Source organism: Lepisosteus platostomus, chromosome 21 (genome assembly GCF_059453375.1).
Source record: "Lepisosteus platostomus isolate fLepPlt1 chromosome 21, fLepPlt1.hap1, whole genome shotgun sequence".
NCBI classification, from domain to species: domain Eukaryota; kingdom Metazoa; phylum Chordata; class Actinopteri; order Semionotiformes; family Lepisosteidae; genus Lepisosteus; species Lepisosteus platostomus.
In genome coordinates this window covers 17,551,648-17,568,926 of record NC_142631.1, presented here as the reverse complement: position 1 = coordinate 17,568,926, position 17,279 = coordinate 17,551,648, and the positions used below count along the sequence as shown (strand labels likewise).

Genomic DNA, 17,279 nt, shown 5'->3' with positions numbered 1-17,279 from the left:
ACATGTAATTGGAGCCACAGCCGACGGACTGACTTGGATTCACCCCTGGTTTTCCGACACCATGTGGCGTCGCCATGCGAGTCTCCGAACTCGCGGTGACGCTATATTTGGACTTAACCTTCAACCTGACTTTAAATGATGCCAATAGAAAGTGGAAGGAAAGGCCTTGATTTTATTGTGGAAGTACTATACACTCCTGAACGTTTTTCAAGTGGCCCTGTATAATCCAGCTGTTTTAAGACTAGAAGTCTGATTTCGAGTTGCAGGCCTTCTGGTGAGATCCCGGGCATTCACTCATTTCATCTTGGAAACTGAAGCGGGGCACGTTTCAGTCCCAAGTTCAAGAAGTCCTTCCTCCGATTCAGCGCATCGCTGTTGTACCTTAACCACCATGACTTAATTTGTAGCTGAAGAAGGGCGGATCAGTAGAGAGAGAAAGACTGAATTTTGATTTAACCATTGCTGTGACGCTTTAAAACCAGTTATTACACCAGATCTCATCCTGATCACCACTAGCCATGTTCATACCAAAAACGAATAATCATTGCTTGCGTTTGCAGAGGATCCCAGAACACTTTAGACATCGAGGGGATCCACTGCTTCAACAGCTTGGTTACATGAGGCCCTTCTACAAAGCAGATCCAGATAAGGAGTGAGAAAGTGCTCCACTAATTAAAGTAAGGGGTGTTTAGGGGGGCTATTTATAGGGCCTTTTCCCTCTCTGAAATTACTACCTTTGTTTAAAATTAGGTGCATTTGCTATAAAGTAAAGAAAACACAAAAGCCCCTCAATACTTAAGAAACGTCTGATGCATGGAATAGCTGATAACTGACAGAGGAAATATGGGATTAACATTCAGTTTTCTGGTCAGTTTTTCCAAGACATTTATTTCATCGATGTAAACTGGTACATGAAGGCATGGCAAATGAGACTAAACGTCAGTTATGATATTGCGAACGAACCAACAGAGATCATAAAGAAATCACCCACACCCAGTAACTAGTCTGTGCAATATTTCCCCAAAGTGTGTAACACATGGAAAAATAATTTGTTAATGTAATAACATTTTTTCAGGTACCCCAAATAATAGCAATTTAAGTGAACAGAAATGCAGTCATATTCACTTTATACCTTGTACAACTATTTAGTTTTTGTTACTGTCAACACCCAGCATAACAGAGTGAAAGTTCAGGTATTTTTTCTTGTTCGGGAAACATTTACCTGGATACTCTTGGATGCACTACCAATGCGCAATAGACCAGGTGCAGAGAAACGCAATTCAAAGTGCAATCTGTCCCAGTTTCTGATGGAGAAAAAACAGACTAGATAATCCACACCCTTTCAGTTCTATTGCTCGTGCTTTTAGTGTCCTGGCATTTTTCATCTATGTTCTTGCCTGATTGGGCTGCAACTTTTTTTTGGGGGGTGAGGGGGGGGGGAGATTTTTCTTCTCATCCACATGCCTTTGAAAAAAATCTAGTGGAAAACTCTGATTTTTATCTGTCTGGCCACCCAGACGTCCTCATCAGTCCCTCTGTATCCCCTGCGGAGCCGTGCTGCAACCAGAATCAGACACTGTTACACCAGGGGGCATTGAAATAAGCTTTGTTTTTAAGCTCATTAAACATGTTTCCAATATTTCCATCTTTAGTTAAGGGCACAAGACTGAGTGAATTCTCCATAAGCTGTATCGTAAAACACCTTTTCCACCCTATAACTAGGAAGAGCCATGTAGGTATCCCGGGAAATGCACATGGGTTCAGCAGTTCCACACATACTGTAGTATCGGAACTCATCCCAGCCCTCACTCCCTGCTGGGTAATAGCTATGGAGAACAGTAAAATTTAAAGTGAGCTTGAAGCACAAGGTTTTTAGAACTTCTCTGTTGAGATGCTACAGTCAAATGACTGGTTTTAGCCATTTTCAAATCAGCTCTAAACTGGAAGCAGCTGTAAATCGAGGCAACGCACAACACCAGATCATTTTCAAAGAGTAGATGAATCTAATGCTGCATCTGCGGAGGCCAGCCCGAGCCCTGGAGAGCCCCGGCCTTGCAGACGTCGCAAGTCTCTTTAAACCACCCACCTCCATCTTAACACCTGCACATCACTTTTCACATCTTCAAGCCACAAAATAATCCCAAATTCATACTGCTTCTTCCAATCCAGGGTCACAGGGGAGCTGGAGCCTATTCCAGCAAACAACAGGCGCAAGGCAGGGTACCCCCTGGAGGGGACGCCAGGCCTTCACACACACTTCTCCCAGAAGCCAATTAACCTACCAGGACTTTTTGTGGACTGTGGGAAGAAACTGGAGAACCCAGGGGAAACCCACAGACAGTACCCCACTGGAGCCCCAGTGGTACAAGACAGCAAGGCTAAGCGCTGAGCTACCGTGCCGCCCTTACGAAATCATTTTCAATTCAATTAAGCATATAAAGTGGTAACAGTTAGACTACGATCCTCGGGGACCGGGACTCATCCCCTGTGTGCTTGATGCCCTTGGTGTAGGATTAGATAACTGCAGTGTAATCTCATCAAGGTGGTTTGCAAAAAAAAAAAAATGAAGCTCCAAGAGACCAAGATCTCAAGATACAGATTTTTGAAAATCCACTCTTACTTTTGTTTAAAACAGTAATAGAATTCCTATTTCACTTTCCGCATATAAATACACTATTATTAAAAAAAAACAGAAATCAGCTGTAAAATCTTCAATTACAAAAGTGCGATGAGCAAATGTGTTCACAAAACACTTCCAGAGTCTCTATATAGATTTAATACGCCATTGTGGTGGCCTGAATCATTTCATCAGGAGTAAGATATGCTATCTTTACAAGAAAGGACAATTCTACTTTTGTAGGAGATAACTGTAGGAGTGCTTATAACTATGTCAAAAAAGAACAATTCTGTACATCACAACTGAATATCTTCCTCATGTAGGACAAGCTCTTTCGAATGACTGGGAAGACATTATATCAATCTGAGCTGCTTTCAACCTACTCCCAATCCACACCAGGAGGAAGAAATGAATGAATGCACATAACATGCACGTCTAAAAAGACAAATTTGCAGGTCAGAACTCAGTCCAGGATTTTCCTGATACACAAAATCCATCGTAAGAGCTGCAGTTCATGCTGCACTGAGCCTTCATGGCAGAAATGACCATTCCTGTTCGAAGGAGAAACGCTAAGATTCAAAGAACATGAGTTCAGAGCGTCTCTGGGATTCTCCAAAAAGACTGTTCTTCAAGAGCAGAGCTTATATTGTGGTCATGTACCAAAGACCTCAGGACCAGGAGGGGAAACAGTGGAAGCACATCTTTTTTTTTCCTTATTTTTACAGTAAAAGTAATAAACAACTCCCACATTTTTTTCTTTATAAAAACAAAGAAAAACCAACTGGAAACAGAAAAAAAAATACAACCTCATCACTTGTACAAGTAAAGTTTAACCATGTGCAACACAAAAAAGGAAATGACTAAAACACCACACCCCCGTGCATCACACCTCTCCTGCTGGTGTCTCACACTTCAGGTTCCTTCTGGAAACACGGCAGAGAAATCAGAAGTTCCTCAGCTCCCCTGTAGTTACAGTAAATCAAGGCAGACACAGAATGTGGATGAGGAGAAAAAAAGTCTTCTTCTTTTGTCTGCCGGACTGATCCTTTTCCGGCGCCGTGCTCTCGTTGCCACGTTCCTGTTTACCTTGTAGTGTCCATGGGGTCTTCTTTGAAGTTGCCACAGTGCTCCATGACTTTCCTGGAAAGCACCAGAACGGGGAATTGTTACAGGACCCTGCCGATGCTGGTGACTTTACTACATGGCCTGCGGTGGCCTATGACACTTCTGACACCGACCACAGTCCCCAAATGCGGGCTCACTATTTTATTTTTTCAAACCGACCAACTGGAACTTTCAAACGCTTAAAAGGCGCAGCGTACAGGCACAACTCCAGGAGTGCACAGGGTGGGTGAGGACTGGTCTTCAACACCCAGTTATCAGAGCCATTCCCCCACCCTGCTGCTTTCTCCCCCACCGCTTCCAGTTCTGGTCGCAGGGGATCTGGAGTCTGTCCCGGCAAGCAACAGGCGCAAGGTGGGTCCGTCGCAGGACAACACGGGTACGCACTGAGCCGCCCACCGAAAAGCCCAAACGACCACCTGCTGACCGCCCTGCTGCCGGTGACATCCAGCCCACTGGCTCGGACCTGCGACACCTGCAGCACAGGGCTTATCCTGCCCTGCGAGTAAGAGTCTTCACTGAGCTAACAGCCCAATAAACAGAATCCAAGCCGTTTCCCGGCTGGCTTCTGCTAGTGCTTGCACAAGCCCTGCGACTGCGGAGAGGTGCGATCTTACCGAGCCATGTCCTTGGTCTCCTCCTGGGCACTGTCCAGGTCCAGAACCTGCTGCAGGAGGTCAATGCCCCCCTCCTTGATCAGCAAGGGGCAGTACTTGCTTGCTGCAGAGACAGAGGGAACCGGGTCAATACAGGGCACCAGCTGTTTTTACGGGTTTAAGGGTTAAACGTTTCTTCGTCAACTTGTTAAAGGCGTCTTACTCAATAATAATTAAAAATAAGTGCTCAATTTCACAGGGTAATCCACCTCAGGCCAGATTATATAACACTAGTATCTGGTCATCAGGATTCATGCAGTGTCTTACTGCAGCTGTTTGCTCCAGTGACGTCATATTGTATGTGTAAGCTCAAAACACAGGGGACATCAAGTATACACTGGAACAGAGCTATTTGTCATCACCAACAAATGGCTACCGCAACAGTCAAAAATCCAAATTTGGTAATGCACTGTGAGAATAGAGAAATGAAATGGCTGCATGCCAGGAGTTGCTTTTTAGCGTGATTAACAGGAGCCAGCTAACGGCTTTGTCTGTAAATCACACAGTCAAAGCTTATGTCATCGTCCTGGCCCCCACTCCACATGCCCACTGATCCAGTGCCAGCCAGACCGGTTTAGAGGGTGACTCCTTCCCATTTAGACGCCCGGTCTAAATAAGGGCCCTCCCCGAGGTGGAAGATCCGAAGCAGTCCGAGGAGAAGCTGGGCGTCTCCCCGCTGGGACGGGACTCACGGTAGACGGAGACGAGGTTGTACAGCGCCCAGGTGGCCCAGTGCTGGCTGACGGGAGCGATGCTCTGGGGCAGGAGGCGCAGAATCGGTTCGAAAGACCTGGGAAGAGAAGCAGGAGGCCTCAGTGGAGCCACACGCCACACCGAGAGGAGCTCTGCTACGTGCAATCCACTCTACATCAAGACCTAGTGCATAACGCCAGAACAGGCCCTTCATGGCTGACACAACGGCAAAGTGAAAGACAGTGAAACAATAACAGTATTAAACTTGGCATTGAGCCTTTTAACAAGAGCCAGCTAACAGGTTTGTGAAACGGGGTTTCAAATTCCAAGCTCCCTGCCATGCTGCTGGCCCCAGACTTGGGTGGACGGGATCGGTTCCCTGCTACCTGTAGTTGATATTCCTGCGAGAGTTGACGTCCCAGCTCTGGATGGCGCTCCACATTCGCTCCATCACCTCGTCTCGGAGGGGCTCCTCCATGGTCCAAACCTCAGGCCCATCGAACATGATGTGGGACAGGACGCCGCAGGCGTTGTACGACACCTCGATCCCATCCGCCTTGCTGTTCAGCAGGTCACTGTGGGCACAGAGAGGCAGACCGGTGGGCAGCGGACCACAATTCTGGACAGGGCTCTAAAGCCGCCCCGCTAACACTCAGGATATTGATCCAACCAGTACCAGGCACTTTGCTCAAAGGTGACTTACAATAACACGGAATCACTCAGAAAGGCCGATCCTTGGTCTAATATCTCTGCAGGAGAAAACGCAGCGACGTGCAAAGTTAGTGTCAAAACAGGGGGCTTGAGCTGGGAAACTCCTGGAGTCCGACTTTCTTCTCGCCACGACTCCGCAGTTTTGATTCAATGGTCATTAATCTCGCTGTAAAACATCCTAGACGCGCGAGGACTGAAACTGGACAGCGTGCTGGTGGATTAAAGATAAGGCGGGGAAAAGATGTAAAAAGCCTTCCGATGTGACAGAGAAACACCGGCTGACGTTTTTAACGCACTGGCGATGCCCGCCGCTGGCGGCGGTCGTGTGGGTCGCGCTCGAGGGGCCTGCCGGCTTCGCTCACCTGAACACTGTGATGAACTGCGGTGTCAGCAGCTGGGGCCTGAGCGCCTGCACCTCCGCCACGTTGCCCAGCAGCCCCAGCATGTTCCTGTGAAGCTCCTGCTTGTCAGGGAAGGCCTGCGGAACGGGAGGTAAACTTACCGCGGCGTCTGGACTGCACAAGCATGTGTGTGCAACACGTACACAGACAAACAGCGTAAATATGGACGCGGAATTCAGAGGCCTGGCAGATTCTGGAGGGCAGGGATCCATGATAGAATATCGGTTTGCCTGCCTTATTAAGCACATTTATTTGATGGAAAGTCAATTTCTTGGGCACCTGGTACTTCATCTATGTTAATGCTATTTGCCTTGCTCCGAAATTGGAGCAACGGGTTCGGCAGCCAGTCTCCTCCGACAGGCTGCCTGTCAGAAACACTCGTACCTGCTCATGCTGTGACCTCAACGGTGCACTACTGGAGAGTTAGTGCCCGGTGGAGGAGTGTCTCTGACTGATTGTCCCTGCCGTGCCTGGCAAGTTGCAGGACTTGCTAACTGGACAAACCAAAAGTCAACCAATGCCCACTCTACCCTGGCAGAGGCCTTGTTGAGCCCATTGTGCACCTGCCACATGATGAATCCCGCTCACAGCTGGCTAGAGACAAGAACCCTGCTTGAAATCCCCATGTCTAGGGCTCAGCCTGTGATATGTACCAGCACTGGGAATGGTTAAACCCCTGGAGTACCTACTGCAAATATATTATTCTCTAAATCACCATGTCAATTTGAAAATTAAGACTCTTGACCAATAATCCTCCATCCCCACTAACTGCTTAGGTTGAGTACGTCTCATTTTGAAGTCAGAATGTCCATTTGTCTGCTGTCTATGTTTGTTCTCATGCTTTTCCATTCTGTGGGCGGCGAGAGGCGGGCCAACGAAACAGGCGTCGCTGTGTCTCACTTCCAGGCACTCCAGGAAGAGCTTCATGCCGCTGCAGTTGAGGAACATCTCGCAGTTGTCCGGCGTCTCGTCGGTGATGTTCCAGAGCGCGCTCCATGAGAACTCCATCACCTGGTCGCACTGAGGGAGGGCAGACAGTCAGACGCTCAGAGAGCAGAGAGACACGGGGGCGGCCAGCACTGGCAACCTCAGAGAAAGTGGCTCCTGCCTCCCATAAAGCCCCAGGACACAGCCAAGTGAAATCCGGAAAGCCAGGATTTGTCCACGTCTCCGGCACAAATGCCAACAACTTTCCAGGGAAGAACCAAGGTTGTAACTGTGAAGGACTGGGTTTAAAGAATCTGTTATAAACTTAACAGGTGATAACTAAAGATTAAATAAAGTTTCTGCTTTAGGTTAACAGTATAATAACAATAGGAAACAGGGACATGATACTCAGGAACAGTACATTTTGTTTTTCTGCGATAATCACTGAAGTTTCTTTCCTCCATGAATCGGCGCTCAATTCTCAAAACTTTAGGCAAAGAATTACCCTAGGCCTAGTTATTACTTAGAAACAAACATTTAACATGTTATTTGTCTATATGTGCGGCCACAAGATACAGGAATTTCTTTGATTGATCTGTGTATTTTGTTAATACTATCAAACTGAGAGCTTTACATCAGTCACAGGAAAGGGAATTACCTATTGCTTTTTTGTTTGCAATTTGGCCTTAGAAAGCTGTGCAGTCATTTGAAAAAAAAATGTGTTACTTAGCCTTAGCTTTAAAAACATTCCCGATAAAGCTCATTTAATAGAAAGACAGACTTAAAGTCAGTATATTAATATTTATTATTGATATTATTAATAATGTTACTAACGGAGATCTGGCCAAAATAGAAGGACAGAAGGAACACTCACCATCTTGTCGCAGAGTTTTCGCTGAATCAGTTGCAACATTGTCTGTGAAGAGAGATAAGGAACTAGTTGGGCACTAAAATCGAGGTTCCTGGTTTATAGTGAAAATAAGTATACTGCGTACAGCAGCTCACAATCAAGTCAGATACCAAAATACCGCTCACTGGAAAGTTTATTTAGGATTGTTGTGTAATCAAAGCAAGTTAACTCAAAAAAAGAACAAAGGAGGTTTACCAAACATGGAAAAAGGTCTTTGGAATCTGTCATTTAAAACCTTTTTCTTTATCTTTCCTTTCTGTAACATTTGCATGATGACTATGGTGTAAAGGAAGAGGAGCTCAAATTGCAGGACCATATATTCTGCTCCACCGCAGGTTAATTCTGGGCTTGTTTGCTCAAACTGCTTAATTTAAAGTATTAATGCTGAATATTCACTTTCTGCATGGTATTAATACCTTGTGCAGTTTGCTTACTTTATCAGATTTCAGAGACCAATCCTTTAGAATGAAGAAAGTTGTAATAATAAGAACTGGTCAGAGGTTAGAGTGTGGTTGCATTAGATAAATACGTTTTCTTTGGGCTAGGTTATACACCAAAGGGAGTCTTAGAACAGAGCTGCTTATTGACACGACCTTTTGACGACTATTTGATGAGCTGTGTCAACATGCAAGCTAAAATGAAACAAGCAGATACAGTATTTATTCCTGGAAGAAAAGTAAGAAGAGAAAAATGTAAAGAAGGCTCCGTAGGCAAAACATTGTGTTTCTTTACTTCTCTTTTCAGCACGGAATAAACCTTTACTTCTTCCCTTATAGCCCCAAAACTGTGTTATTTTTTTCTTTTGCCTCTCCAGCATGAAATCTTGTTCCTTACTACTTATTTTATTGCTTGATAAAGGAGGATTTTCTGTCTGAACTACGTTACCCAGAAAGCTATGGTGTATTAATTGTCTGCCCTCTCCGATGACATGATACGGGAGACACAAACAGCACCAGGTGATCAACAGAAATAAGGGAACGGAGTGGTTTTACAGTCCAGCTCCTGGGCTGCGGTCGCGGGGCATTACCGTGACGAAGCCCATCTTGCCCACAGCCTCCTTGTGGTCGTTGTCGACCTGGCAGACCAGCGCGTTGCAGAGGTGCACGGCGATGCGCTGGATGGACTCGTCGTCCCGCGAGGAGTTGAGGATCTTGAGCAGCAGCTGGTTGACGCGGCGATACTGGAACTCCAGCTCTTCCGGGATGCTGAAGTTGCAGAGCGTCAGGCAGCAGTTCCTCTGCACCTGCACCAGGGGGAGACAAAGCACACGTGCGCTGAGCGCTATCCCGGGCGGCATGGCTGCCACCCTCTCTGCACATCTCCACATCCGCACGTGAACACAGCCAGCCCTTCCCTGGTTGTCCTGACTCTTCCAGGTCACAGAAAAATGCCTTTAAGTACCTCTCATCTGAAATAAAGACATTTGCTGTTTCATTTAGTTTGATTGATATTTTGATCATTTAAGATTTATCCAAACGCAGGGAGAACATACAAACTCCACGCAGACCGCACCCCAGGAACTGAACCCAGGACCCCAGCGCTGCGAGGCAGCGACGCCAACACCTGCATCATCGTGCTGTCACACAGACAGCGCAGCCCTCCGCTTACCGTCACCTCCTGGTAGTGCTCCATGCCGTTGAGCACTACCTGGATGACCTGGCGGCGCAGCCGGACGCTCTGGTCCATGCGGTACTCGGTGTTGGTCAGGTAGAACAGCGCGGCGCTGCCCGTCACCTGGATGCTCTTGTCGTACTTGTGACACCTGAGGGCGGAGATCACCAGCTGCGGGGACACAAGGGGGCGAGAGGCCTGAGACTTCCCTTCCTTTTCTCTGGGGTTACTGGAGCCATGTGAAGAGTCACCCTGTGCTCCTCGCCAGGTTTTTTTGGGAAGAAACGCTTTGTTGGCAGGGCGGACCACTAACGTGTACGGGAAGGAAAATAAGGAACAGGCAGAGGTTCCTTCCATGATGAAAGGTACAGGACAGAAACACAGTGTTTTGTCTGCGGAGCCCCCTTCAGGCGTGTGAAGAAGGATCCACAACTGAAACGCTGGGTTTCTTTTCTTTATCTTTCAGCCGGGAATAAACTTTTACCTGTTCCTTTGCAGCCTGTGCTTGCTGGCGCAGTGCCCTACTCAAACGTTTTCAGGGGATGAATATGTTAGTGCTGGGATATTAAGTAAACAACAGAAAACTATGATGTCAATTCTTGGACTGATTACTTAGACATCTAAAACGGCATTATTGATATAAAATATTTACACTAGAGAATCGCACCAGGAAGCCCAAACCTGTTAAACTGGGACACACTAGTCTTTTGTTTGCATTGCTACTGAACGAAGATTAAATACATCGCAATTTTGCTGTTGTTTGTGTTGCAATGCCTGCCTCTGTGAAATATGTTTAAAAACATTTAAATGGCAGGTTAAACAGAACAGATCTGACGGAGGGGACACCACATATTCAGTAATAAACATGTGTATGTAAAGATGCTGGCTTATCAGCGTAAAATCTAAATTTTACCTCTTTTTTTTCCAGAAACTCTCTGGACATCACGACCACCCTTGATTTCAGGCGATTAACAAAAAAAAGCTTAACTGAAATCTGTTAAAATCTTATCTGAATCTTACTTTAAAAGTCTTAATTGCATTATTAGGCAATTACGTCTTCTTTTTGCTTAGTCTCACTGTAGCAACCTGTGATTATGTTATTAAACGTGCACATTGCGTGCACTGTAGCCTGCACAACGCTGGATGCATCAGTGCACCCTAAGGGAGGTGATGGAGCGGTTGTGTTGCAGGGGGAGAGGCCTTGCTCACTGGGATTTGCCTTGGGCCCCAACCCCTCCCTAGGGATGACTACGAGATGGGCCTGGACGTTCACCTGGAGTGCCCTGAGTAGCTGGCTGCAGTGCTGTATCCTGGCGATGTCGAAGAGATGGTTGATCGCTCGCGACGCCACCTCCGGCCGGTATTCTGTGTAGGCCTCAATAGCGTTGAGAATCTGGTCTTCGTTTTTCGCACCAGTGACCTGAGAAACCAAGAAAGGCCAACTGCTGTACCAACAGGCTATAACTCACACCCCTTCCTGAAGGGAATCTCTTCCTCTTGCAGATGAAGGGAAGTGACGTTTTTAGCTGGAACCAAGGGATTTGATTCAGCTATTTGAAATCTTGAAAAGAAAGTACTAATAATGATTTCTTGCTGAAAAGAGAAGAAAGAAAACAACGTTTCGGCTGTGGAGCCTTCTTCGGGTGTAAGCAACTTCTTTCTTCTCTTTTCAGCCAGGAATAAACCTTTTACTTGTGCCTTTGCAGCCTGCGCCTGCTGACGCAGCTCCCCACCCGAACTACTTGATAATCATTTTATTTTCTTCCAGTGCCTTTAATAAGAACATATCGAAGAGCCTCATACGCTACCAAGTGAAATCCACCGTGAAAGAGTCAGAAAGATGAGGAGCCGGATCCCGCAGTACCTTATAGGCTGGAATGTGCGTCAGGTTGCAGAGAGTGGTGTCCAGCAGGCCCAGGAACTGCAGAGGTCTCTTCAGCTCCCGCAGCGGGTAGATACTGCTCTTGGACGGCTCGATGCTGAAAGAGCAACAGCCCGGTCAAGCGCACGCCCGGGGGCACGGGTGGAACTGGCAGGACTCTTTAAATCTCAGTGCTGCCGCTGCCCGGGCTCCACGGCGCCACATTCAAGGACAAACAGCCTTACTGAACAAGATATTCACAAATGCCATTCAGAATCCCGAGGCCTGTAGTAAGTCCGACTAATTTGCTACAGACACATTGTATATCATCACCATCTATGAGGAAGAGCAGCGATCCCGACACTGACCCCTGTGGGACCCCAGTTAGCACACTGCCCAGCCTAGACCTCTAAGGCCTCTCTCCTTGCTAGTACTGTGGGCGGCGGCCCGCACCAAGGCCAGTTTTCACTCCGTCTGCACGGGGCACCACCGATTCTCTCACTTTAGAAATGAGTCTCACGTGAGAATCCAGGTTTTCAGACACTTTGTGCTGTAACCATTACGAAAGGCTCTTGCCACTTCTTCAAAAAAGAAACCTACATTCGATCCGCCGGATTTGCCTCTGCCCATGCCGGCAACTCCGAGCAGATAAAACAAATTTCACCAACGCGCCCCCAGACCCGCGGACTCCGCTATTCCGCGCGCTCAGTTACTAAAAAACGAGACGGGCCTCCCAGCTGCACCCCTCGAGTCGGAGACGGGATCACCCACCTGGGACGCCCCATAGCTTCCTCGGAATGAGGAACGGCACAGTTGTCCTGCATGACGTGGCCCGAGATGTCCAGCGAGACCAGGTTGACCAGACGCTGTACGATTATGGTCAGGACCTTCCCGGTCAGCTTGAACTTGTAGCCTCCCTGCCGGTCGCGCTGCCGGTCACGGGAGACGTCCAGGTGCCTGAGGAAGAGACAGGGCCGGGAGGGGCCAGCACTAAGACTTGAGACTCAAACACAGCTGCTGCACCTGCTAAACCTCAGTCTGATGGTTACAGGTATCATTTCTTTGGGTTTAGGCAGTGAAACACGAAGAGTTGCTCTTCCCCTCCCCACACTGATCCATTTGCATGACGCAATAGAGATTCAACCACGTCTCAAAGAGTAATACCAGGTTAGGAGCAAATTTCTATGCCGAGTGAAATGTAAAATTGGAACAAATAACTGTCCCAGTGCCCAGTGTCCTCACCCACGTTAACTGTTATAAGTGTGATATTAAAAATGTGTAAACCAGCAGATGATCAGGAGCGTCAAACGGAGAACCTTCTCAGCTTTGTCACGACCATGTGGAAACCTGTCGCTGTTCTGATTCATGGGGGCAATGGAAGTAAAAGCTCCAAACAATGAAACGAACGATGTGATCTCTCGGGGCCACAGCCCCAGCGGCCTCACGACTCCCCCCCCCCCGGGGCTCGCTCACCGGAGGTGGACCAGCTGCACCACGGTGAACATGTGCTCTTCCGACAGGTCCACGTTGTAAAGCACGAGGGAGGCCAGCCGGTCCTTCCACTGGGTGAGGAATGTCACTTTGGGCAGCTGGACGCAGGACAGGTCGAGGGAGGTCAGCGAGGCCAGCGGCTGCAGCAGCGCCTCCACGTCCACCTCCTCCGTCAGCCCCCCCAGGTTGAGCAGCCGCAGGCGGCTGAAGCCCCGGAAGGTGAAGTCCGTCACCAGCACCTGGCGGATGGGGTTGACCAGGCGGTCAGTGTCATCGTAGCCCCGGGGGCTGTCGTCCTTGTAGAAGATATTGCTGCACCCGAAGAGGCTCAGGGACACCAGCGTCTGGCGGAAGTTGACCAGAGTCTTTAGGCTCCTGGCTGTCAGCTTCTCGCAGTTGGTAAGGTGGAGCTCGATCAAGTCCTGGGGGTGAAAGGGGTTTTAATACGGCGCGCGGGCTGGGAAAAAGCCAGGTGCTTCTCCAGACCGCAGGCACATCTCTGCCACATGACCAAGACACCTATTAACTCGGATTTACTGCACCCATTCCCTCATGTTGCTTGAATTCAAATGGCTTTAAAATCAAGCCCTGTTTCCCTGAGGCCACCAGCAATGCATGAAAACTATTGACAGCCCAGCCTTGTCTCCACTCTGTCCTACAGTGTCCTACCTATACAGATACATATTTTCATAGTTAACCACTACTAAATGCTACAATTGCATTTGTACTTAAATCTGCTCATTTGTAGACAATGTATTGGAGTATATTTGACCATGACAACCATACGAGGTCCAAAATAATACTATACTTTTTATGTGAAATAGCCCTAATTCCATTTCAACATATTGCAGCTCAAGAATCAGAACTACCACAATGCCCCATCTGCCATTAAAACAGGGGAGATGTCAAAGTCATTCTTCCCCGAGAATGAGCTCCATAAGCTACTCGTAATCCAACAAAAAAACATAAATCCGCCAGCCTTTTTCTATGTATAGCTGCTCTTATTGCACTTAAAATTAAGCAGAAAAGAAAATTAAAGAGTGTTCATTCAAAAAGAGCTGTGAAGGAGCTGCAGCAGTAGCCTGAATGAATCTATACAAACCTGAGCTGCTGGCAGATTTGCTGAAACACCCTGCGTATAACCCACGAGAAGACCAGCTGCTCACAGTTCTGGGGTGTATAAGAATCCCAAAAGTGCAGATTGCTTTGCCTTCATACTGTGACCCTACCTGTCTCCCAATGGCCTCCAAGTCTTGGTCCTGCACTGTGTTCTCTCTCAGCTGGACTCGGGTCAGTCTGGTGCTGCGTGGGTCAGAGAACAGCAGGAAGAAGTTCTTGTACGTCTCGAAGTTACTGTCTGTGTGCACCAGCTCCATATACCTGCATGGCAAACACCACGAATCACACAGGCTGTCAGCTGACACTGAACATCCCTGGGGTGACAATATTGAGACAAGCCCCAAGGCTGGTAACAAATGTGTGTTCATTCACCAGCCCCCGATTACAACAGACCCAAAAGCACTTTCTGTCATCTTTCTTTATAATCTTATGCACTGATTTGTTTAACATTGTTTTTCCACTTCTTGTTGTCTGCTTTGAGAGTTAGCGCAATCACAATTTTGGGGAAGAAATCTCTTCGGATTTTCATTTCCTCTTGCGCTACGTGATGTATACAGTACATTGAGTCTGCATCAGGAGAATCACTTGGGAAACTTTGCTATTTTCTAATTACTACACGGTAACAGAAAAAAAATGTAAAACTTAAGCTTAAAAACTTAACAGACTTAAACTTAAAACTTGGGTTTAAATCGCTAACTGTACCGGACGTCACCAGTTTAAGTGCCCCTCTAGGATGAACAGGTTGGGAGTCTGCATCAAACACACGTGTCACTTTTATGGAAAACCAGCAGCAACACGACGAGATCCTTGGACCCATCATTGATTCAAAGCCCACAGGCAAGACGAGCCAAACACACCCCTACTCCTGCTGCCGGTCGCGTGTTTGTGCACTCCAGCCAGCTGTCTGGAACCCAGACTCCCGGGGCTAGATGACATTTCCATTTTATTCCAAGTACTAGACCTCAGCGAACACTCCCGTGTCGATACGGGTTAGCCGCTGCAGGTTAAGGCCACAGCTGGACAGGACGACAGGGGAATGACCGGGCCCGCCCTGCGACTCTGGAAGCCGTCCCCCCCCACGTACGCGTTGACGAGCTTGTCGCAGATCTCGCTGGGCAGGAACACCTCGGGATGCAGCCGGAGTGTCTTGTTGTCCAGCAGGTAGCACAGGGTGCCCTTCAGGTTCCGCAGGCAGTACTCAGTGGACAGAGCCATCAGTGACTCCGGGTTGTCCCCTGCTTTGGTTGCCATGGCAGCACCTCTCTGCCGGCAGGGTGAAGACTGGGGCTTAAGCAACAGGCCGGAGGGGGGGGGGGGGAGAGAGAGGGGGGGGGGAGGGAGGCAGAGCAGAGTCACGGAGACATTGGAGTGGAGCGAGGAGAACCGGAAGTGGGCTGCGGGCGACTTCCTGGGAGCCGGTGATGGGTTACTGGAGCCTGCCGGCAAAACAGACTGAAAACAGCTCAAGCAAAACAGCCGATTCCATCATCACTGTTCAAAGACACGGCTAACCCCCCCCAATTTAGACTCATTGTCAGCAAAATCCTGTGGGAAAGCTGAATTGAGTTAACGAGCTAATTTTAGCCACTTACATGTTGAACGACTTGCGAAGCGAGTCGCCAAAATGTTCTGCCAAAACTCAACGCGAATGAAACCCAATAAATTTGTTATGTCGTGAATAAAAGAGCTAAAGATCGTTAAAAGACATATGTATATTTATGTTTATGTGTATAGCCAAATATATACAACAATTGCATAACCATTTTAGTTAAGTCACGTACAGTTATTAAACCCTATGATAGATCATGTCGAATTGTACATAACACCGGGGAGTTCACCAATAATACCACAAAAAACATTACATTTCTAGTTAATGTGTTTTCCAGTTAAAGGCAGAATAACTGATGACACAAGAGCAACACGGAGATCTCAAAAACCTCGAGGTCATCGCTGTGAATATTTAACAAGCATAATCTAACACGACAAAAAATGACACCGGAGTCAGTACTCATAACAAACCACAAACGTTCGTTCTTCGTGGAAATAATCAACAGAGCAAGATTCTTGAACCGAATACCTGTACAGGCGAATGTAATAAGATCGATATACGCGACTATTACATAATAAAGGTACAGTAGTAGTCTTTTTTCCAAAGTGGAAGGTCGAATTAAGAGATAACTCCTTTGCAGCAATGCGTTAAACAGAGATGTTTATTTTTTCTAAATATGCTATTTGACAGGTTAAGAGGGATATGCGTTATAAAAATTAAAATGAAATGAGACTTACTTTACGGGTTAAAAGACGATTTTCTACCACTGCATATTTAAAACAACGACGTCCAACCCGGCCAATCCGCCACACATTACAGATCTACATAGCAATGCACTGCTACTTCAAGCATTGTACTAAAAAGACAAGCTTCGGGGGTTCGTCGTACAAGATCTGTCATCCCCACAAAATAACACGTTTTGTTAGACATCTTCTTACCTTTACGGGGACCAGGAATGGATGCTTGCGTTAATTTATTTTTATTTTGATATTTAATTGTTTTTGTTCTGGTTTCGAGTTTTTTTTTCCAGCTCTCCTCTGCTGTCAACAAAACAGCCTTCACTTCCGGGACAACCATTCCAGACCACGGAATTGCTTCCGGAATCAATCCGAAAAGAATCGCGTTAACAGTAACACCATTCCCCTCTTAATTATAATAATTGCTTACACTTATAATATAAGTTATATAGCGCTTTTCTGGACACTCCACTCAAAGCGCTTTAAAGGTAATGGGACTCCCCTCCATCACCACCAATGTGCAGCATCCTCCTTGAATCCACCTCTTGAATCATTGCATGCGATGTAGAAAAGACATCCCTTCAAAACTAATATTCGTGATCTCGAAGTGCGTAGTGGCGTGGTCTACATACACTATAAACGTTTGCTGGCCATTTTTTTTAAATAATACATTTTATTTAGAAACAGCAGCCTATCACTCTTTACAAAGTCCAAGCTTGTCAAAATATTGCACATGACTTTTAAAGAGATTTTTTTTTATTCGTACATACACGACCAGTGCGTTGGCCTTAGGATATTTTTTAGTCTTAAATAATCACTCACTTTTTGTCAGGCTGCCCATTTGTAAAAGAAAGTAAAACCCCTTCAGTGGACG

General features: G+C 47.0%; 1 protein-coding gene across 4 annotated transcripts; it reads right to left on the bottom strand.

Annotated features, from left to right (window-relative positions):
* Positions 1–860: 860 nt before the first annotated feature.
* Positions 861–16,765, bottom strand: zer1 (zyg-11 related, cell cycle regulator). 4 transcript variants are annotated; one of them, XM_088615416.1, is made up of 16 exons: positions 16,607–16,765; positions 15,204–15,555; positions 14,230–14,380; positions 12,983–13,422; positions 12,281–12,466; positions 11,513–11,627; positions 10,922–11,068; positions 9,646–9,819; positions 9,065–9,280; positions 8,002–8,043; positions 7,101–7,220; positions 6,162–6,277; positions 5,475–5,663; positions 5,088–5,185; positions 4,357–4,459; positions 861–3,757 (listed from the first exon to the last, which is right to left on the bottom strand). In XM_088615416.1, the coding sequence occupies exons 1-16, from the start codon at positions 16,743–16,745 to the stop codon at positions 3,700–3,702; spliced, it is 2,646 nt and encodes an 881-aa protein (XP_088471542.1). In that variant the 5' UTR covers positions 16,746–16,765; the 3' UTR covers positions 861–3,699. The 4 variants fall into 4 exon arrangements, with proteins under 4 accessions (XP_088471542.1, XP_088471543.1, XP_088471544.1 ...); XM_088615417.1 differs by having other exon boundaries at positions 15,204–15,571; positions 16,607–16,746; XM_088615418.1 differs by lacking the exon at positions 16,607–16,765 and adding an exon at positions 16,406–16,572 and having other exon boundaries at positions 15,204–15,571.
* Between the last annotated feature and the right edge of the window lie 514 nt (positions 16,766–17,279).

Excerpts from the sequence above, each read along its gene's own strand:
- zer1 (XM_088615416.1), bottom strand. The coding sequence starts at position 16,745 with ATGGTTGTCCCGGAAGTGAAGGCTGTTTTGTTGACAGCAGAGGAGAGC. Across the intron at positions 9,281-9,645 it reads AGCACTACCAGGAGGTGACG|GTGCAGAGGAACTGCTGCCT; the intron begins GTAAGCGGAGGG and ends CCCCTGGTGCAG. Across the intron at positions 5,664-6,161 it reads CAGTTCATCACAGTGTTCAG|TGACCTGCTGAACAGCAAGG; the intron begins GTGAGCGAAGCC and ends CTGTGCCCACAG.